General features: G+C 35.5%; 1 protein-coding gene across 1 annotated transcript in view; it reads left to right on the top strand.

Moving 5' to 3' along the window:
• PLCL1 (phospholipase C like 1 (inactive)) overlaps nucleotides 1–23204 on the top strand; it is a 370926-nt gene that overhangs the window by 269682 nt on the left and 78040 nt on the right. Inside the window, exon 2 of the mRNA XM_040228861.1 lies at nucleotides 19124–21598. Within this exon, the coding sequence (XP_040084795.1) occupies nucleotides 19124–21598 (2475 nt within the window). The remainder of the gene's footprint in view (nucleotides 1–19123; nucleotides 21599–23204) is intronic.

Raw genomic sequence — 23204 nt, 5'->3', positions numbered from 1 at the left:
AATTTGCATTCCTTACCAAGGTGAAGGGGTGAGAAAATACACTGGGAACTAGAAAAGTAGAGCAGTAAAATGCAGAGGTAGTGTGAGCTTATAGGAAAAAATTCAATCAGGAATAGGAATATCTGGGTTAAGCATTCACTCTGCCAGCTGCAAGTCATTCAGGTCTTTTGTGTCTTGGATTTTCTCACCTTTAAAATCTTGTGGCGATTTCATAAGAAGACAAATGTGGAAGCCCTTTGCAAAGTATAAAACTTCTTAAAAATGTGAGATGCTCTTACACTCTTTATTTTGATTTTCATTTATAAACATAAAGTGGTTTTACTTGGAGAATAATGAACTTAGTCACTCTCATAGGTAGGGCTAGCTGTTACTCTCATTCAATATATAAAATTACTGCTAAGAAATCACCTAGGGATGATATTATGAAAGTAAATGTAGTGAATTCATTGTGGATTTACTTTTTAATTCTTTACAAGCTTTCCTGATAGCAATACTAATTAACTTTAAATATGCTGTGTGTCAAGTCCCTTTTTCTAAAGAGATTAGTTAGAGATTAATCTCTAAGATATTTGTAAATTACTATGCCTTTTCATTGTGAAGTGTTTAGTAGAAATGCTGTTTTAAGAAAAGGGTTATAGATTATAAATGGCTTCATTAATTATTTTATTTCCCTGTCATTCTACCAGGTTTATAGTAATACGTGAGTTTAATTTTCTTTTTACTGGCAATATAAATGAGATCTAAGAGATGAAGCATTATTTTGAAACAAATTTAATTTAACTGACCCAGCATGACTTGGAATCCATGCTGCTCATGATCCTTTTATGATTAAGTACTAAAGAAGAATCTGTAATGCGAATATTTTTCTTTTATTTCTTCACCATGGGATTCACTCTCCTTGTGATACAATATCTCATCCTTTTCATAGATGTATAAGAAATTTATCCTCTCAGAGGTATGCCAGTCAGTTTCATCAACAAATGGGAATGCAAAGCTTTTTAGTAAAACTAATTACCTTATATAACAACAAAAAAACTCCACACAATTCAAATTGTGTTTTAAATATCTTTGTGTTCAGAGAAATTGATAGCCTAGAGATCAATATGTGCTAATTTACAGTCCTGTAAAAGGCTGTGATGTTCATCCCATTTTTAAAACTGCTAAGATGAGCAAGTCTAACTATTTCAAGTTTCCTAGGGTTTTGTAAACTTTTCTCAGTGCCAAGAAAGCAAGCCACCTGGCAGTTTTTAAAACAGTGAGACAATGCTTAGGAATATGCACCCTAATTGACTGTACTTCAACTGAAACTGGCTCAGATTTACATGAGATGAGAGCATTTTTATCCTAGTTACATTGCTTGTTGTTTCTTATGATTATATTCTCATACTGCAGATTATATTCTCATGAGACAACCATCCTGGTGGTTATTGAGCAGATATAGTGTATTTTAACATATTGACAAGTATTATTTTTCTTGAAACTGTAAAAATGATTCAGAGAAATATATGCTATTTTAGGTAGCATTCAAGTTAGACTATTAGGTTCATTAGCTGAATTTCCTAAGATTAACAAGTTAAATGTAGAAAGTTAAGTGTAGTTAGTAGAAGAGTGTTTTAAGTGGCAAAGATGTACAGAAACAACTTTGTGAATTGAGTTTAGGTAAGAAACCTATATTAAAGAAGGGACTCTTGCTATAATTAAAGCAATAAAGAAATATGGATTCAGTTTGGTCGGTCACTCATGTCTGACTCTTTGCGACCCCATGGACTGCAGCATTCCAGGCTTCCCTGTCCATCACCAACTCCCGGAGCTTACTCAAACTCATGTCCATGAAGTCGGTGACGCCATCCAGCCATCTCATCCTCTGTCGTCCCCTTCTCCTCCCACCTTCAATCTTTCCCAGCAGCAGAGTCTTTTCCAATGAATCAGTTCTTCACATCAGATGGCCAAAGTATTGGAGTTTCATCTTCAGCATCAGTCCTTTCAATGAACATTCAGGACTGATTTCCTTTTGGATGGACTGGTTTGTTCTCTCTGCAGTCCAAGAGACTCTTAAGAGTCTTCTCCAACACCACAGTTCATAAGCATCAATTCTTTGGTGCTCAGCTTTCTTTATAGTCCAACTCTCACATCCATACATGACTACTGGAAATATGGATTGCTGCTGCTGCTGCTAAGTTGCTTCAGTCGTGTCCGACTCTGTGCGACCCCAGAGATGGCAGCCCAGCAGGCTCCCCTGTCCCTGGGATTCTCCAGGCAACAATAAAAGATACTTTTATGTACTATGTCTTCCAAAGGGGTCGGGGGGAAAGGAGAGAGAGAGAATGCGTTGAGTATAAAACACAAAGGCAAATTTGAAACCCATATCTAGATGTGAAAATAGAGGATTAGGCCAAAGCTACAAGAGAATTTGTAGGGCTACACTTTGTATTTAATGAAAATTATTGAAATTTTGTTAATTAGGATGTGTTCTCTGGAAGATTAAATCTCTTGTAACCTACATGGAATTCTTACTGATTCCAGTTTCTCTGAAGCATATTTAATTCCTAATTTAATACAGCAGATTTGAATCTCATTATCAGTGGAGTGCATTTAATTGAAATCAATTGATTTAAACAACTAGTCAGGAAATCTCAGTTTAATCTCCTTTTCTTCCTCTGGGAACATTCATCTACTTATATTTATTCTCAAAGGTAGCAAAAGTCTGATGCAAAAGGAGATATACTACACATTTTCATTAAATTGATTGTTTAAGTACTAATGAGGTTAATTTTACAGATACACTGCAAAATTGCATTGTGCTTTGAACACTGCTTTCACCAAGGCTAATTAAAGTCAGTTCAGTCACTTAGTCATGTCTGACTCTTTGCGATCCCATGGACTGCAGCACACCAGACCTCCCTGTCCATCACCAACTCCCAGAATTTGCTCAAACTCATGTTCATCGAGTCGGTGATGCCATTCAACCATCTCATCTCCTGTCATCCCCTTTTCCTGCTGCCTTCAATCTTCCAGCAACAGAGTCATTTCCAATAAGTCAGTTCTTCGTATCAGGTGGCCAAAGTATTGGAGCTTCAGCTTCAGCGTCAGTCCTCCCAATGAATATTCCGGACTGATTTCCTTTAGGATTGTCTGGTTTGATCTCTTTGCAGTCCAAGGGACTTTCAAGAGTCTTCTCCAACACCGCAGTTCCAAAGCATCAGTTCTTCGGTGCTCAGCTTTCTTTATGGTCCAACTCCGCATTCATACATGAATTAAAGTCAGTAGTTCTAAAGTGTAAGATTCTAAAATAATTTCCAAATCAAAGATTTATCATATTTAGGGGATATTTTGTCATACTGTAATAGAAACACATTGGCCAGTCCTAAAATAATAAATATATAAAGTTTTATATTTAACTAAAATAATATTGGTATAATTATTTTCATAAATGTAAGGTGTGTGTATGGGTCTGTGTGTGTGTGCGTGTCTGCATGTGTGTGCTTAGTTGCTCAGTCATCTCTGACTCTTTGTGACCCCAAGGGCTGTAGCCCACCAGGCTCCTTTATCCATGGGGATTCTCCAGGCAAGAATACTAGAGTGGGTTGCCATGCCCTCCTGCAGGGAATCTTCCCAACCCAGGGTTCATACCCAGGTCTCCTGCATTGCAGGCAGATTCTTTACCGTCTGAGCCACCAGGGAAACCTAAGAATACTGGAGTGGGTAGCCTATTGCTTCTCCAGGGGAACTTTCTGACCCAGGAATCAAACTGGGTTCTCCTGTATTGCAGGCGGATTCTTTACCAGCTGAGCTACCAGGGAAGTCCTAAAAATAAGGTAATGCACTTTAATTATGCCTCAAGTTAACTCTTTATAGATATATATCATTATCTCTACAAAGTATGACTTTCTGATAATTAATGAGGTAATTATAGGACTATGTGTGCTTAGTCGCTCAGTCATGTCTTTTTGTGACCCTGTGGCCTGTAGCCCCCCAGGCTGCTCTGTCTGTCCATGGGGATTCTCCATGCAAGAATATTGGAGTGGGTTGTCATGCCCTCCTCCAGGGGATCGTCCCAACTCGGGGATCAAACCCAGGTTTCCCGCATTGCAGGTGGATTCTTTACCAGCTGAGCTACCAGGGAACCCAATGCTATGGAAACATCTTTAATATGTTTTTTTATACTGTATGCTAATATATGTTAATTGTGAATAATTTGAACAAAACAGAGAAAACTATTTTCATAATTCTCCTTCATTTCTCCTAGAGATAACCAATATTACCACTTGGAATAGAGCCTTTCAGATTTGTTATATATTAGTGATGTGATCTCATAATATATGTACTCTTTTATATTATCTATTTTTTAAGGACACATATACACACATCCACACACAGATTAGCCCTTTTAAGATTTATGGATCCATGTCACCCTTATAAGAACTACATAGAATCTTTTTGCATGAATGTGTTATAATTTATTTTGCCAGTCCTTACTAGGGATGAGTGTTTAGTTTATTAGTTTATTTCTAATTTCCTTAATATTATTCACAGAGTAGCATTGTACTACATAGTACTTCCATGTACTTATATCTTTGCCTCTTTGTTCAAATATTTCCTTGAGATAAAGTCTCAAAAGTGATATTGCTAGATCAAAGTAGACACATCTTTAACATTTTAAAACATTTATCACATTGCCTTCTAGAAAAGTTGGTCCATTTTATACTAATCTAACATTACACAAAAATTCCCTTTTCTCTATAACCTGACATTCTTTTTAAACTTTGATAATCTTGTATGCAAATTAATAGATTTATTTGTGTATCTATAGTACATATTAGTATTTGTGTTTGAGCATCTTTTCATTAATTTTGAAACAGTTGTATAATTTTGTGAATTTATCTTTTCCAAAATTAGTTTGTGAGCAAATTTTATAAATTAAGAAACATATATCAAATATTTTTCAGTTTGAGAGTAAAAAAAAATTGGACACAGTTTTAAGCTTTTTTGTGCTTATATCTATCAATCTTTTCTTCTGTGGCTTGTGTGGCCTTGATTTATTTGAGAAGAGATCTTCACTCCAAACTATAGAAATATATGGTTACATCTTTAATAGTACTTCTAAACCCTATTGTATCTTTAATCATCTAAAATAATTATTAGGTCTGGCATGAAAGAGAAATTTACTTATATTTTTGTTCAAATGAATAGTGAATTTTTCAACACTAATACTTAACTAATATATTGTTTCCTTTGTTATTTTAAATGCCACTTCCACCCTACCCCTTGAAACAATTCCACTGGACTTTTCATTAGAATTTTATTGTATTTGTCTACTAATTAGTATAGAACTTGAATTTTACCAACATTATCTTTCCAGTAAGTAATTTTTTTATGTTTTCATTGATTTGATCCTCTTTTTCAACTTTATATGAAATAAAATTTTATGCATAATTTTTGCATGTATCATGTTAAATTTATTCTTGGCTTGTTTACAATATCTGTTGTTAAGTTGAATGGGTTCCTCTCACTTCTACCCATCCCTGCCATTACATTTAGAAGCAAATTGTTGTATAAGAAAGCTATTAATTGTTTATATTTATACTTTATTTTGCCACCATCTCTTTTATTAGTTCTAATAATTTTCAGTTGATTCTTTTGAATTTTCTAGGTAAATAATTATCACCTCTGTGACTAGTAACGATCTTTCACTTCCTTTATCATATATTATGCTTAATTTCTTATCCTTGTTTTATGCTTTGATGGAAGTACCCAGAGTTATGTTAAAATGTAGAATAAATAGTAGCCTTTTGTTTTGTTACTTTTTAAATTTTAATGAGAATTCTTCTAAATTTTTACCAGTTGGTATGATCTTTCCTTTAGGATTCTGAAATAGGATTTTGACCATGTAAAGGAAGTTACCTTCTTTTTCAGTTTAATGAGTGTTTTCTTTGGAATTAATATTGTATTACCTTGGAAAAATTTATAGGTAGGATCATATTGTTTTTCTCTTTTAGCTTGTTTATTTATTGGATTACATTGATGGCTTTCTTAATGCTGATACATTCTTATATTTCTGTAATAAACCTGATTTTTAAAAAAATTGATTACTTTTTAAAATATTGCTATATTTTACTTTATTCATAAGTAAGATGGACCTATAATTCACTCCTTTAGAGTTTTATGTTTTTCAGAGGGCTTTAGCATGCTTTATTTCCTTTGATCCTTGAGCTAACTCTATGAATTAGACCAGAAATGATTACATTATTTTAATAAATAAAAACAACAGATATAGAACTTTTTGCCTGTCATAAAGTCATGAAAGTAGGTGGTGATGGTAACTAAAATTGGTTAGTCCCCAATCCAATGCTTTGGGGAGAATACAATAATTTCTATAAGTAAGGTATTTGAATTTTTAGGACTTTGAATTTTATTATCTCAAATAAAAACTGTCCTTATATAGTTTCCTTTTACATTTTTATAAATTAAGACAGTAGATTTGTTTTTGTTTTGACTAGGGAGCCTTCACTGGGTATCAGGGAGCCTTCACCCTAAAGGAGTCTCTATGCTGAAAATATACATTCTCTGAGATTTGCCATCTGTTTGTTGCACATGGACAGATGCTGATGTTCAGTTAAACTGAAGTAATACAATAAGGATTAAAGCATTAGATGCTACTAACTCTTTCAGAAGTTATGGCTAAAACTTGAAACCTTTAATCAGATTCATCTTGATGTTCAAGTCAAGTTCACATATTTCATTATTATCATGAGAAAAATATTAAGGATGCATTTTTACACTGCATTAGGTCTATTTTATGTATGGTTCAGGAATCTGCCTTATAGAAAGTTTAGAGATTGCACTTCAGAATATATTACAGAAGAAATATTCAACTGGGAAATTTTAAAATAACTTAAGTATAAATTTTAGAACCTATAAAACTTAATGCAAATCCAAGAATGGCCCATTTGTTGATATACATTTATTTATTAAATGGAGGCTAGACTTCTACAAGTGTAGAGAAAAATGGATTTAGACTATAAATGAATTGTATTTTAGCTTTGAATAGAATTATGCTGTTATATTGACATTTAATCTTTATATTCAGAGTCACACACATTTACAAAATGTTTCATAAAGTTAATTTATTGTTTTTAAATCTCTTGTAAGATATTTTTCTCTTAATGAGAAACCTAAACATGTCAATTTCTATATAGTACAATGGCAATTATCTACCTCTAAAAAATGCCACTAGTAGTTATATATTTTATATTTACCCCAATTGAAATTTATAAATGATGTATAAAGTCTGAAATCTGTTCTTATCAAATGTTGCACAGAAAAATCATGAATTCCTGGAATTTGATCATTTTTCAAATTCTGTTTCATTAATTCAATTTTATGCTCTGAGGTGAGGCTGACTATAACCTTATTTCCACTTAAGCTAATATAGCTCTGAATGAGATTCTGTTTTAAATTGAGATTTAATTGATAAATTCATTGTATTGGTTTTGGGTGTGCAACATAATGATTTGATGTATGTATATGTTGTGAAATGATTACCAGAATAAGTTTAGTTAACATCTATCACTGTGCATATTTAAAATTTGTTTTTCTTGTGATGAGAACTGTTAAGATCTACTTCCCTAGCAAATTTCAAGTTTTACATGATTTTATTTTTATAAATCACATCTGTTTCTGAAACTTAGCTCCAATAACACCCTATGGTAACAAATGGTAGAACTCACATAGTATTGAAACATATTGGGTATTTCCTTTTCAGTTTTAATTTTGTTTTATTCAGATTTGGATGACTGGAGACTATGTTTAAATTCCACATTGACTGAAATCAATGTAAATAATATAATAGTGTCTTATATTTGATGGTAAATATTACCATTAAAAATTGAAAAGTCAAAATGAAGCAGAAACTATTCTGTGAGCTGGTTATTTAGCACACAAAGGAAAATGGGAATTTTTTTCAGCAATGTTTTTGAAATGAGCTTAATAATGTTCCATTCCTGTTGAATTTTAATTTTTCAGAAAATTTAGTTTAAGTATATGCAACATTAGTTTGGAATGAAAAAAACAAAATTATGCATAAATTTTAATGCCTCTCTAATTAAATATCAGTTTCTGATGGATGCCCGAATTAAGCATCAATATATGGTTATACCTATGAAATAATTAGGGCATTCTTTGGGTTGGTGAAAGGCTCATTTGGGTTTTTTGGTAAGATGTTACAGAAAAACCTGAACGAGCCTTTAGGCCAACCCAATATTTGATCCCTGCAATAGGACCCTGAAAGAGATGTGTTAACGATATAGTTATTAAAACCATATTTTACATATTCTTCAATACAGACTTTCTTTTTATAGGGACCATGACATGCTATCTTTTCTAAAGAACACCTCTGATTAATCCTCACACCAGAAACAATGGAGTTGGCTCTGGTATAAGTTCAGCCAGGATTCCTGGGCCTGCTGGGTAGGGAGTCTCGTGAGGAAGGACAGAATCATATCTCGGTCTCCAGGCCCACTTGGTTCTTGGCACCTCTGTTGAGAGTTGCACAGGCTACCAATGAATTTTAAATGTAGTGTCTGAGTGTGAGGTGGACATCTGTCTTAGAGGAATAGGGCTGGTGGCAGCGTGTCATTCTTCAGAAGCCATTGAATAATTGTCAGATGGCCTTTATCGGTGTCCCCTTCATTTCATTCTTATGGGTGCTGCCAAGACACAGTAGGGTAACAAAGTCCCTTGGGACTTATAATAAGCAAAACATATACTTCATGTAGCAGTTGGATTAGTTCAAAACACTCAATTTTTTTTTTTTAATCATTTTGAGGGCAAGACCTCCTGCCCCACCCCCACCCCCAACTCCTGATAGAGGTCATGTGAAAACATCCATGTTTTTTACTAGAAAAATGGGGTCATTGGTGTACCTTGTAATGAAGTAGTGGATTGTGAAGGATGCAAGAGGAGATTGGCAAGATTTAAGTGAGAAACAAGGCCTTTCCCAGGAAGGCGGTTTACACTATACAGGAACATTTATACTTGTGTCCTTGCAGGGAAATAAGAGTTGAAAATAGAAAGTCCATCAGGTAGTGAGGTATGATAATAAATAATCACAGGGTTTGTGCCCTTATTCTGTGGGGGAAACAGAGATGGCAGGATTCAATGGAATAATAGAATGATCGGACATCTAGAGACATAGGGTTCCAGCCTTTATTGACCTGCAGTCATATCTCCTCACCCATATGGGTTCAATTTCTGTACAAGTGAAAAAATAATTCCAAACAGGTGGATAATCTTTGATTTTATCTATGTGCATTGATCTGCAATGAAAAGTCAGAGATTTTTAATTAAGTTTATAATTTTGCCTCTTGAATGAATCACAGAGATGAAGGTATATAGAATAAAGTTCAAGAAAAGATAATTCATCTTTAGTCCACTGTTGTTGAACAAACATCATACATAATATTTAAAATATATAAATCAGGTTATAGTGTTCTTGAAGTTGTGATCTGGAAAGGATTGTTGTTGTTCAGTTGCTAAGTCATGTGCGACTCTTTGTGGCACCACGGACTATAGTGCTTGGGCTTCCCAAGTGACGCAGTGGTAAAGAATCTGCCTGCTAATGCAGGACATGCAACAGACGCAGGTTTGATCCCTGGGTTGGGAAGATCTCCTGCATGGCAACCCACTCCAGTATTCTTGCCTGGAGAGTCCCATGGACAGAGGAATCTGGCGGGCTATAGTCTATAGCGTCACAGAGTTGGGCACGGCTGAACATGCAGCCTACATGGACTGGATAGCATCCCAGCTTTCTCTGTCCTTCCCTATCTCCCGGAGTTTCTCAAACTCATATCCACTGAGTCGGCTGAAAAGGATATTGTGGTATTATTTACTGTTATTCTTACCATTTCTTTGAGTTGGTTTCTTCCTAGTTTTGTTGAAAATTTCAAACCAAAGCCTTTTTAGTCTAGAGATGGTCTACAGAATGGTCTAGAGAGTAAGGAAGCCTCTTTTCTCAAAATGAAACTAATAAAATATGACTCTATAATCTTGCTTCTGCTGCTCCAGTTATTTTAGGAGGCATTATAAAAATGTTAGCTTATTAAAAATCCAGTACTATTGTGGTTGATAAAGTGCTTGAAGTCTATTAGCAGTTACTATGAGAACATGGCAACAGGGCTTTGGTGTGACTAAACCCACCGATGCCATCTTCTGGGTTCCTGCAGCAAACTCTTACAAGCTGCACAGTTAGTGGCCAGGCCTTTGTCGCACATCTTGGAATAATGGAGTCACAGGTAGGGTTGTGTTATTTAAGACTTTTTCCCCATGGCATAAAGTTATAGTGTAGCTCCATGTGAAAGTTGTATTTGTTTTCTTGTAAAATGGCAGTGATTTTAAAAACTATTTTACCTAAGACTTTTATAGATTTTGAACACTTTAAAGCTTAGTTTTTTCCTTGCGCAGTTTGAAGTATCTCAATAAATGCCCTAGTGGTAAAGATATAATTTAACTATACTTAATTACTAGTCAGTCAGTCAGTTCAGTCGCTCAGTCGTGTCCCACTCTTTGCGACCCCATGAATCACAGCACGCCAGGCCTCCCTGTCCATCACCATCTCCCGGAGTTCACTCAAACTGACGTCCATTGAGTCAGTGATGCCATCCAGCCATCTCATCCTCTGTCATCCCCTTTTCCTTCCGCCCCCAATCCCTCCCAGCATCAGAATCTTTTCCAATTAGTACTTCCTTTTATTTTATTTATTTTATTTTTTATTTTACTTTACAATTCTGTATTGGTTTTGCCATACATTGACATGAATCCACCATGTACGTCCTTTTAAATACTGCCTCATCAGCTCTTGTGCTGCTTTATGGTCTTGGTTCTTAAACATCCTCAATGTTGTTTAAAGCTACTTTTTATTTATTTAAAAGCATTTGTTACATGTTTTGACTTATTACATTTGATGATTTTGTCATTATTCTACTTACAAATTTCATCAGTTATAAAAGCTATACATTAAAAGTATGATGGAAAGAGAGCATTTATTCAAGGTGCCATTAGTGTTGGGATTAATAAATTTTAAAGAACTAATCACTGGGATGGTGCTAGCACATAGTAGGTGCTCAGTTAATCTTTGTGAAAATGAGTACTGTATTTTCAACTAATTCATGGAACATGCATAATGAGCATCATATTTGTAGAAAAGCCCTAACTGGGTAGAAATCTTGCCATCAGAAGAGCCTGAGATAATCACTTTTACTAAGAGTCATGTCATAATAAATTCTAATGAGTGAATGATGGCAGTGAGATATAGCACAACAGAAAGCTTCCTCTGTTCAACAAAACAAATAAAAGGTACTAAGAACCCACACTGAAATGGACTCTTTCCACATTTTATTCCATCTTTGCCTTTAGAAAATCAACATTTTTGCTTTCAGGTTAGGAGAGTCATTTAAGATGTGTCATTAAAAAAAAATGTTTAGAGGATCACTGCCTTCCTATAACTCAGTGAATTTCTTAACACCACCACTGCATATACACAGTGGAGTAGTTTTCTTAAAGGGGATGACTTTAGTGCATTTTGTTAAAGGGATCACCTTTTTACAAATGAAATGTATATACAGACATAAAACTTAATTTGGTGATAGATATGTGCATGCATAACTTCACATTGCCTTTAGTTAATTCTCTTGAATTATAAGATGGTGTAGAGAATGAACACTTTCTTAATGGATAATAAAATTCAGCTTCTTAGCAATGAGGCTTAGTGAGAACCACCAGGCTGAGCCTGTTCACAGAGCTTGGGTCAGACTCTAACCACTTCTCAGCAGTGTGTCTCAGGACCTCCGCCCTCACTGTCCCACACAGTGACATTTAGGTGGGTCGCATGGTGCTCATCATAAGGACGTGATGTCACCTGTTTGTGACTTTGCATTATGTAGTTTGAGTTTACTGTGAGAAAATAGCTTTGTGAAAAGAATGTGAAAAGAATGATGTGATTCTACAGTTGCAATCTTCCTTTATTTGAAACTTGAAGGCAACAGATGTAGTGAGGACAGCACCTTTGCCTCTCCTTGAGTTCTGTGTGAAGAGTTAGGCCTTGTGTAGGGCGCTGGGTTTTTTTCTAGACTACCTAACTGCCAGGCATGCTTGTGGATTTGGGCATAGGCCCATTGGATGGGACACTCTAGATGTAAGTATACATTACATACAATATAAATATCTAATGCCTACACTACACTTGGAATCCATTTCTTAAACTGTCGCCAATATAAGTCAATAAAACCAGTAATATGAGGGTAGCCTTCTCTTGACTTATCACTCTCAATCTCTGCCTGCTTTTTCATTCTCATCTGTGGCCGCACTACCCCTCACTTTTCGCACTATAGTTATCCTGATCCCCTTTCCCACCGATGGAACTTTGCATCTGCTCTTCTTTCCTGGAACTCTTTGCTTCCATCTATTTTCAGGTTGCAGTTTGGTTGTCACCTCTGTCACCATCCTCACCATTGTGAAGACAACATGAAACATTCTCTTATTAAAGTTACCAGTAAATATCTTAATGACTGAATCCAGTAAGCCATTTTAACATCTTATTTTCCAGACCTGCTCCTTCAAATCTGTTGCTTGCTTTTCTGTGAGACTGATGCTCCTGGTTCTTTTACCCCTTAGCCTGTTTTTATTATTTTTTTTGCTTTAAGTCTTCTCCTCTTCCCAGCCTCTTGACCTACGTGGCCTGTGGTCATCTGAAATCCACCATAACACAAAGTAAACTTACTTCCTCTTCAACTTTACCTCTCCTTGTATTTCCTATCTATTAGCAGTATTTCCATTCACCTTTCATTCAAGCCAGAAACCTAGGAGTCATCCTAGATTGAGTCAAGAACTTCTGATTTTACCTCCTGTTTCTCGATAATTCTCACTTCCCTCCATTCCTTTTGTTAGTGATCTACCTCAGGACATCACATGTCTTTCCTTTAAAGCTGTGGTACTCACCTACTGTACCATCTTCAGTTTCATCTGTATCAAATCCTTCAAGTGCACATCTAAAGTGATCTATGTAAGGTAAAAATGAGACTTTATCAGTTGCTCCAAAAAACTCTTAAATGTGCTGATCCTTAGCATGAAGGATTGTTTGTTGAATGAATGAATGAATGAAGAATGGTACCAGTGTCCATTGTTGGGGTTCATTTGGGTCCTAGATTATATTGTCTACAATCTCTTGAAGGTTTCATGTATCAGCTAAACTTTTTCTGAATTTTGCTTGGAAGTTCATAAAACTGGGATGAATATTATTAGTGTGGGATTATAGTTCATAGGTTATCTGTAAGGACAAGATAGCCTCCTGTGGTCAAAATAAGGTTTATGTGCCTATATTTTTCTTTGTCTTTTAGTTATAGTCTATTAAATTTTTTATTTGGAGACTTTCTTAGGAAAACTATTCAGAAATAAATGTTTCCCCCCCTCTTTTACTAAAAAAGAAAAGTGAATATCACTTTAGTGTATCTGCATTTATGTAGCTGAATTTCTGTATTGTGAAACAAGATTCTAATCATAGTTTGACAACTGGTGTTTTGGTTGCTATTCTTAAAGGTTTTGTAAATTTGTTTTATTTTAATGAAGAATCATCATTCTCTTAATAACAGCTTACCAAAAAAAATGGAAAGAATAGATTGCATTACAATCAGTTGTTTAAATATGCTTATTAGGTCAGAGGTAGGAAAACATGGGTATTTTCCTTTACTCTTAAATTTTTGTATGATGCTTCAATATGCTCTTTTTTGTGATAAAATAAATATAACATAAGTTTACCATTTTAAAATGTACAGTTCTATGGCATTGTGTGCATTCACATTTTTGTACTGCTTTAGTATACTTTTAAAAAATTATTATATTGAAATAATTCATTATTGAGACCCAAAACTGTACTTACATTAAATAAGCAAAGTTCCCTATGGGGCTTATCAGTGTGTTCTGATGAAAAATGATTTTGTTTGCTGAGTTTTGTTAAGGAACTTGTAGCATATCTGGCCTTATTGGATTCACAGAGCAAATGCCAATGGGAACTTATGGAAACAGGTTTATTAATTTGATTTATTTAAACATTTTCCCCCCATATCAGTGTAATAAAACACATTTAAAGAGCTATAAATAATTTATTCTTTTGTGTAATATATGTAATATATATATGTATTTATTTGCTCATTTGGAGGCTTGTAATAACTTTGCATTTTATCCTTTGTGAGATGACAACCTAAGATCATATCTTTTCCACTAATTCTAAGTTTTAAGCCATTTTAGGTTAAATTTTATAATTATGTAAAAGTTACAGGTCGAGGCAAGAAATAAGCATTATGAGGCAGATGGATTCTTTTGTAGGGTAGATATAAAACATTTATTTCTTGAAGACTTACCTTTCTAGGAGAGAAAATTTTGATATAAGAAGATATCACCATAAAGAAGAGAGGCTTATACGAGAAAGCTTTTCTGATAGCAGTAGTTTTATTCTCATAAACAAATAGTGGCTGAAATCAAGAGTGGTGCTTAGACTGTTGGGAAGAATGGTATAATACCATGTACAGGGTACAGGAACTATAGATGTACATTCAGAGGAAAACTGATTTCCCATTTAGGCTTTGTTAGAAACTATTATAGGTTTTATAACTCTGTTGACAATCATCTTATTTGGAACATGATATGCTTATATAAAAATAATTTTTAATGTGAAATCTCTCATTACTTAAAGGTCTACTGAAATGGTAGTTTTGAAAACTGAGTCACAGTTTAACTTACCATCACAATTCACAGCTTCTCTCAGTATTTTACTTGGTAGATTAATCCCATCTCAGCAGTACCATTAGGTTTCTGCCTTGAAAAAGTGAGGGAAAATACAAACATCTAATTTTTCTGAGCATGTGGGCTGTGATGAATTTAAATGTGTTCAAATAGTGCATCTGCGTATAAGTAGCTGAAAATTTATGGTTGTTTTTTAACATAAAAATGAAGAAATTGACCACTGTGGGGTAATTAAAAATAACAACTCTATAGAGAAATAGGAGTAAGTTTTTAAATGCCAGAGCACCAAGAGACAATATCCTCTAATCTAAATTGACTAATTTACATATTTGTCACTTAAAGATCAGATATATATTTGAGTTAATGAATCATCTTCCCAACATCCCATAACTAAAGCAAATTCTGTTTCCTTTTTCCAGGCAAAGTTTTAGTCAATTGAATAATAAACCATCCTGCCTTTTTCTGAATCACAAGATAGGGAGACTCTTACAGGCAAAAGTGCAATTAAAAGAGATCCTAGAGGAGAGATTCTATCGTGTTTTAAAAGAATGCCAGTGAAGGAAACAGCCTAGACTACTTGGGCTACACTTTTCAGTGTTTAAAATAGTAATATCATATGGTTGTTTTTAAACATTTTCACTTTATCGTTGAAGATTTGTTTTAAATGCTCATAGGTCAGAAGTGAATCAATTTCTGGATAACAACCAATATCCTGGTTGGTGCCTAATGACAGTCCTAGAGAGACCAGATATATGAGGAAATATATAACCTTCAAAAAGGTTAACCTTGCAAAAAATATTCATGAACATTTTCTTTTTTCAGTCTTACAATAATGCTCTATCATAATTAATGATCATTCAGTTCAGTTCAGTTCAGTTCAGTCGCTTAGTCGTGTCTGACTCTTTGCGACCCCATGAATTGCAGCACACCAGGCCTCCCTGTTCATCACCAACTCCCGGAGTTCACTCAGACTCATGTTCATTGAATCAGTGATGCCATCCAGCCATCTCATCCTCTGTCGTCCCCTTCTCCTCCTGCCCCAATCCCTCCCAGCATCAGAGTCTTTTCCAATGAGTCAACTCTTCGCATGAGGTGGCCAAAGTACTGGAGTTTCAACTTTAGCATCATTCCTTCCAAAGAAATCCTAGGGCTGATCTCCTTCAGAATGGAGTGGTTGGATCTCCTTGCACTCCAAGGGATTCTCAAGAGTCTTCTCCAACACCACAGTTCAAAAGCATCAATTCTTCAGCACTCAGCCTTCTTCACAGTCCAACTCTCACATCCATTCATGACTACAGGAAAAACCATGGCCTTGACTAGACGGACCTTAGTCGGCAAAGTAATGTCTCTGCTTTTGAATATACTATCTAGGTTGGTCATAACTTTTCTTCCAAGGAGTAAGTGTCTTTTAATTTCATGGCTGCAATCACCGTCTGCAGTGATTTTGGAGCCCCCAAAAATAAAGTCAGCCACTGTTTCCACTGTTTCCCCATCTATTTCCCATGAAGTGATGGGACCGGATGCCATGATCTTTGTTTTCTGAATGTTGAGCTTTAAGCCAACTTTTTCACTCTCCTCTTTCACTTTCATCAAGAGGCTTTTTAGCTCCTCTTCACTTTCTGCCATAAGGGTGGTATCATCTGCATATCTGAGGTTATTGATATTTCTCCTGGCAATCTTGATTCCAGCTTGTGCTTCTTCCAGTCCAGCGTTTCTCATGATATACTCTGCATATAAGTTAAATAAGCAGGGTGACAATAGACAGCCTTGACGTACTCCTTTTCCTATTTGGAACCAGTCTGTTGTTCCATGTCCAGTTCTAACTGTTGCTTCCTGACCTGCATACAGATTTCTCAAGAGGCAGGTTAGGTGGTCTGGTATTCCCATCTCTTTCAGAATTTTCCACAGTTTCTTGTGATCCACACAGTCAAAGGCTTTGGCATAGTCAATAAAGCAGAAATAGATGTTTTTTGGGACTCTCTTCCTTTTTTGATGATCCAGCAGATGTTGGCAATTTGATCTCTGGTTCCTCTGCCTTTTCTAAAACCAGCTTGAACATCGGAAAGTTCACGGTTCATGTATTGCTGAAGCCTGGCTTGGAGAATTTTGAGCATTACTTTACTAGCGTGTGAGATGAGTGCAATTGTGTGGTAGTTTGAGCATTCTTTGGCATTGCCTTTTTTTGGGATTGGAATGAAAACTGACCTTTTCCAGTCTTGTGGTCACTGCTGAGTTTTCCAAATTTGCTGGCATATTGAGTGCAGCACTTTCACAGCATCATCTTTCAAGATTTGAAATAGCTCAACTGGAATTCCATCACCTCCACTAGCTTTGTTCGTAGTGATGCTTTCTAAGGCCCACTTGACTTCACATTCCAGGATGTCTGGCTCTAGATGAGTGATCACACCATCGTGATTATACGGGTCGTGAAGATCTTTTTTGTAATGATCATTAGTTCCTACTTAAAAGCAGAAATTAAGATTCAGAGAGGCTAAGTCACTTACCCAAGGTCACTAGTGAATGGAATAAAACCAACTTGAGACTAGTCATTTTTGCCCTAAGAACCGTGACTTTGGCTCTCTATACTTCACTGCCTCATTGATATGCTTTATAAAATTGGCCGCTATAAACATGCACTAAGGTACTTTTGGGAAATTTGTTCCTGGGAGAATTGTCTGAATTGATAATGTGATTGGGAGCATTATTAATTTGAGTCTTTGGTCAGAACAGAAGAACCTCGAAAATTAGTGAAGTCATTCATATTTCTGTTTGGTTCTAAGCAGTGTCTGTTAATAGCCTGATACTGAAATGTAGGTCTGAATCTCATAATGTTCATTTATTTTTATTTTCTTTTTGAGATATAGTTGATTTATAATGTTTAGTTTCTGGTGTACAGCAAAAGATTCAGATATATATATATATATATATATACACACACACATAATATATATTCTTTTTCATAGTGATTTATTATAGGAGTTTGAATATAGTTCCCTATGCTATATAGTAGGATCTTTTTGTTTATCTATTTTATATATAGTAATTTGTATCTTCTAATCCCCAAATTCTAATTTATCCTTCCCCATCCCCTTAATCCTTTGGTAACCATAAGTTGGTTTTCTATGTCTGCAAGTCTGTTTTTGTTTTGTAAATAAGTTCATTTGTATTGGGCTTCCCTTGTGCCTCAACTGGTAGAGAATCCTCCTGAAATGCAGGAGACCTGGATTCGATCCCTGGGTTGGGAAGATCCTCTGGAGAAGGGAATGGCTACCCACTCCAGGATTCTGGCCTGGAGAATTCCGTGGACTATAGTCCATGGGGTCGCGAAGAGTCAGACACGACTGAGCCACTTTCACTTCACACTTCATTTGTATCATATTTCAGATTTCACATTTAAGTGATGTCATATGGTATTTGTCTTTTTTTTCAGACTTAACGTCACTTAGCGTGATAATCTCTAGGTCTACGCATGTTGCTACAAATGGCATTATTTTATTAATACTGAGTAGTATTCCAGTGTATATGTTTATATATACCAACTCTTTATCCATTCCTCTATGGACACGTGGGTTACTATTCTATCTTAGCTGTTGTAAATAGTGCTACTCTGACCATTGGGGTGCATGTATCATTTTGAATTATAATTTTCTTTGGATATATACCCAGGAGTGGGATTGCCAAATCATATGGCAACTTGATTATAATGTTCATTTAAATCATTTACTCTATTATAATGTTATTGAAAGATTGCTCAAGTGAGAGTTATTGTTTGCTGTCCATTCTGAATCTGACTTTCAAGATGCCTTTATTCTTCAAAATAGTTTGAGGAAAAAAGTGAATTTTTTTTTTTTTTTGGTTAAGCTATATTGTAAGGACTTTTTGGTGTAATGTATGTATGGTAAGGTAAATTTTTTTTTATTTGAACTACTTTTAAGTATAAAAATTAAACTGTAACAAAGTATAAATGAAGACAACTTTTTAAAGAAATTTAGCTTTATTTGTTTCATATATCTGTAGGGACCGAGCAAGGTTATTTAAGTACCAACAGGTAGAGGATCTTAGGAAATCTGCTTTAACGAACAAATAAGAGTGATTTGTAGTTAATTTCATTTCAAAGAACACACAGACATTGAAAAAATAGGTTTTTCCTGAACCTAATAATCTCAATTTTGGGGAAAACTTGTTTCTGAAACAATACAAAAAGTAAAGTTTAGGCTAGCTTTTGTCCGAATAATCATAATATCTGAATGGAATCTGAGGAGTTCATAGAGTGTTACCGAATTTGTTTGTTTTGTAAAGTAAATTGATTCATTATTTTCAAATTGTTTTACAGGATCCTGCAAACCAAAAATGTGGTGGAAGAAAGAAAACCGTGTCTTTCAGCAGCATGCCATCGGAAAAGAAAATCAGCAGCGCAAGCGACTGCATCAGTTTCATGCAGGCTGGCTGTGAACTGAAGAAAGTACGGCCGAATTCTCGCATTTACAACCGGTTCTTCACTCTGGACACAGACCTGCAGGCTCTTCGCTGGGAACCTTCCAAGAAGGACCTCGAGAAAGCTAAGCTTGATATTGCTGCCATAAAAGAGATCCGACTGGGGAAAAACACGGAAACATTTAGAAACAATGGTCTTGCTGACCAGATTTGTGAGGATTGTGCCTTTTCCATCCTCCACGGGGAAAACTACGAGTCTCTGGATTTAGTGGCCAATTCAGCGGACGTAGCAAACATCTGGGTGTCAGGGTTGCGGTATCTGGTTTCTCGAAGTAAGCAACCCCTCGATTTTATGGAGGGCAACCAGAACACACCAAGGTTCATGTGGTTGAAGACAGTGTTTGAAGCAGCAGATATCGATGGGAATGGGATTATGTTGGAAGACACCTCTGTAGAGTTAATAAAACAACTCAACCCTACCCTGAAGGAGTCCAAGATTAGGCTAAAATTTAAAGAAATCCAGAAGAGCAAAGAAAAACTGACAACTCGAGTGACAGAAGAGGAGTTTTGTGAAGCTTTTTGTGAACTTTGCACCAGGCCGGAAGTGTATTTCTTACTTGTGCAGATATCGAAAAACAAAGAATATTTGGATGCCAATGACCTCATGCTTTTTTTGGAAGCTGAGCAAGGAGTCACCCATATCACTGAGGACATGTGCTTAGACATTATTCGGAGATATGAACTTTCCGAAGAAGGACGTCAGAAAGGGTTTCTTGCAATTGATGGCTTTACCCAGTATTTGTTGTCACCAGAATGTAACATTTTTGATCCTGAACAAAATAAGGTTGCCCAAGACATGACCCAGCCTTTATCTCACTATTACATCAATGCCTCTCACAACACCTATCTCATTGAAGACCAGTTCAGGGGGCCAGCTGATATTAATGGGTATGTTAGAGCTTTGAAAATGGGCTGTCGCAGCATTGAACTTGATGTAAATGATGGCTCAGACAACGAACCAATCCTTTGTAATAGAAACAACATGACAACACACCTTTCCTTTCGAAGTGTCATAGAGGTGATAAATAAATTTGCCTTTGTGGCTTCTGAATACCCACTCATTCTTTGCTTGGGGAATCACTGCTCCCTCCCACAGCAGAAGGTCATGGTCCAACAGATGAAAAAGGTCTTTGGCAGTAAACTCTATACTGAAGCACCTTTGCTGTCAGAATCCTACCTCCCATCACCAGAAAAATTAAAAAGAATGATCATTGTGAAAGGAAAGAAATTGCCTTCTGATACAGACGTTTTAGAAGGAGAAGTTACAGATGAAGATGAAGAAGCCGAAATGTCTCGAAGGATGTCAGTAGATTATAATGGTGAGCAGAAACAGATCTTGCTGTGTAGGGAGCTCTCTGACTTGGTATCTATCTGTAAATCTGTTCAGTACAGGGATTTTGAATTATCTATGAAAAGCCAAAACTATTGGGAAATTTGTTCATTTAGTGAAACAGAGGCCAGCCGAATTGCAAATGAATACCCAGAGGATTTTGTAAATTATAATAAGAAGTTCTTATCACGAATCTATCCAAGCGCCATGAGAATTGATTCCAGTAACTTGAATCCACAGGACTTTTGGAATTGTGGCTGTCAGATTGTGGCAATGAATTTTCAGACGCCAGGTCCAATGATGGACCTCCACACTGGCTGGTTTCTTCAGAATGGAGGCTGTGGTTATGTTCTAAGACCGTCTATCATGCGAGATGAAGTTTCTTACTTCAGTGCAAACACAAAGGGCATTGTACCTGGGGTGTCTCCTCTAGTGCTTCATATTAAGATTATCAGTGGTCAGAACTTCCCAAAGCCCAAGGGAGCTTGTGCCAAAGGGGATGTCATAGATCCCTATGTGTGTATAGAGATACATGGAATTCCAGCGGACTGTTCGGAACAAAGAACTAAAACTGTACAACAAAACAGTGATAATCCTATTTTTGATGAGACATTTGAGTTTCAAGTGAACCTGCCTGAACTGGCCATGATCCGTTTTGTGGTTCTGGATGATGACTACATCGGGGATGAGTTTATAGGGCAATATACAATACCGTTTGAATGCTTGCAGCCTGGATATCGGCATGTTCCCCTCCGTTCCTTTGTGGGTGACATCATGGAGCATGTAACTCTTTTTGTCCATATAGCAATAACTAATAGAAGTGGAGGAGGAAAGCCACAGAAGCGCAGCCTTTCAGTGAGAATGGGGAAGAAAGTTCGGGAGTGTACCATGCTCAGGAATATTGGTCTTAAAAACATAGATGACATCTTTAAGATAGCAGTTCATCCCTTACGAGAAGCCATAGATATGAGAGAAAATATGCAGGTAGGAAACATCCCATACTGTTCTTCCCTACCCCTCCTTCTTCTGATCTTTCTCTCACCAGTGAATGTTGAACGTTGAACGTTGTGTTTTTACTAATGATCTGATTCCTCAAAAAATTATCACAGAGGATGTATAAACCCATGTACTGCTGAATTAAGTTCAGTATTGCCTGTGATAAACCATATATTAAAAAAAAACTTTTCTTGGAGTATAGTTGATTTACAATGTTGTTTTAGATTCAGATGTATAGCAAAGTGAATCAGTTATAAATATATGTATATCCATTCTTTTTTAGATCCTTTTCGTATATAGGCCATCAAAGAGTGTCGAGTAGAGTTCCCTGTGCTATTCAGTAGGTCTTTATTAGTTATCTATTTTATATATAGTAGTATGTAGTCAATTCCAATCTTCCAATTTAGCTCTCCCCTCTTACTCCATCCTGTAACAATGTTTTTCCCTACATTTGTAACTCTGTAAAACAGATATGTTTTATGTTTCTAATTGTGAATGCTTTGTTAAACCTGGTCTGAACTAAATCAACTAATAGAGAATCAATGTAGCAAAATGTTTTATATATCCACTAAATGTCCTTAGTACACAGTAAATTGATATATGGGAATATGTATTTGAAACAATGAAAAAAAGAATATACAATAGTATATGTGCATGTAATATACAAAATTTTATATATACAGACATGCATACTAATTATAAGTATATATAAAAATATTTACAGATAAGAACATAGAAGGGATTTAAAGCCATATAAAACATGTAATGCCTGCTGGATTTTTTTTAGTTGTTTAAGTGTACAATAATAATAAATTATCTTCCATGAAACAAGTAAAAAACTAATAAAATTCAGCACTTGAACTTGTTGAAAACTATTTAGTTGTCTCTTAGTGTTGTGCTTTAATTGAAAGGACATGGATTCTGGATTAAATTCTATCACTGTGTGATTTTTGAGCAAATTATTTTGGATATATGGTTGTCAGTTTTCTCCTCATAAGATGATAAAAATAGTAATAATTATGTCATAGGATTATTATGAGAATTAAATGAGAGAGAATGTAAATTACCCAGTCTTAGCATGTAGGAATTCAATTCCGTTTTCTTGCCTTCATTAATACTTATAATCAGAGATGGCTGAAAACTTTTTCTTTAATGCTATTTAGTATATTTATTCTAGGCTCATGTTACTGAGAAACAATCAAACAACAAATGCTTAATAAGTTCCTACAAGGTACAAGGAGGTCTTGTTTCGCAGAAGTGGCAGCAGTCTATGTATGAGAACAAAAAAGGAGAGGAATATTTTTCAATGCGCTTTATTTGATCCTTTAGTTAACATTTTTATAGTAACCACCAAAAATCCCTACATTCAAAATAGAAAACAAGCTTGAAGAGGTTAAGTAATTTTCCCAATATTGCATTTAATAAATGGGAATGTTGAGCTTTAAATAGAGAATTAGCCACCCCCCAAACCCAATAGTCATTCATGATTCTCAGTTACCTAATGTGGAACAGCACACCATGACTTGGTGAAAACTTTATTTTTACATTATTTCACAGAGAAATTCTGGAATGGGCTAAAATCAATTTTAAATTG

The sequence above is a fragment of the Oryx dammah genome, unplaced genomic scaffold (assembly GCF_014754425.2).
Source record: "Oryx dammah isolate SB20612 unplaced genomic scaffold, SCBI_Odam_1.1 HiC_scaffold_27, whole genome shotgun sequence".
Lineage (NCBI taxonomy): Eukaryota > Metazoa > Chordata > Mammalia > Artiodactyla > Bovidae > Oryx > Oryx dammah.
This window is presented reverse-complemented; position numbering and strand designations above follow the sequence as displayed.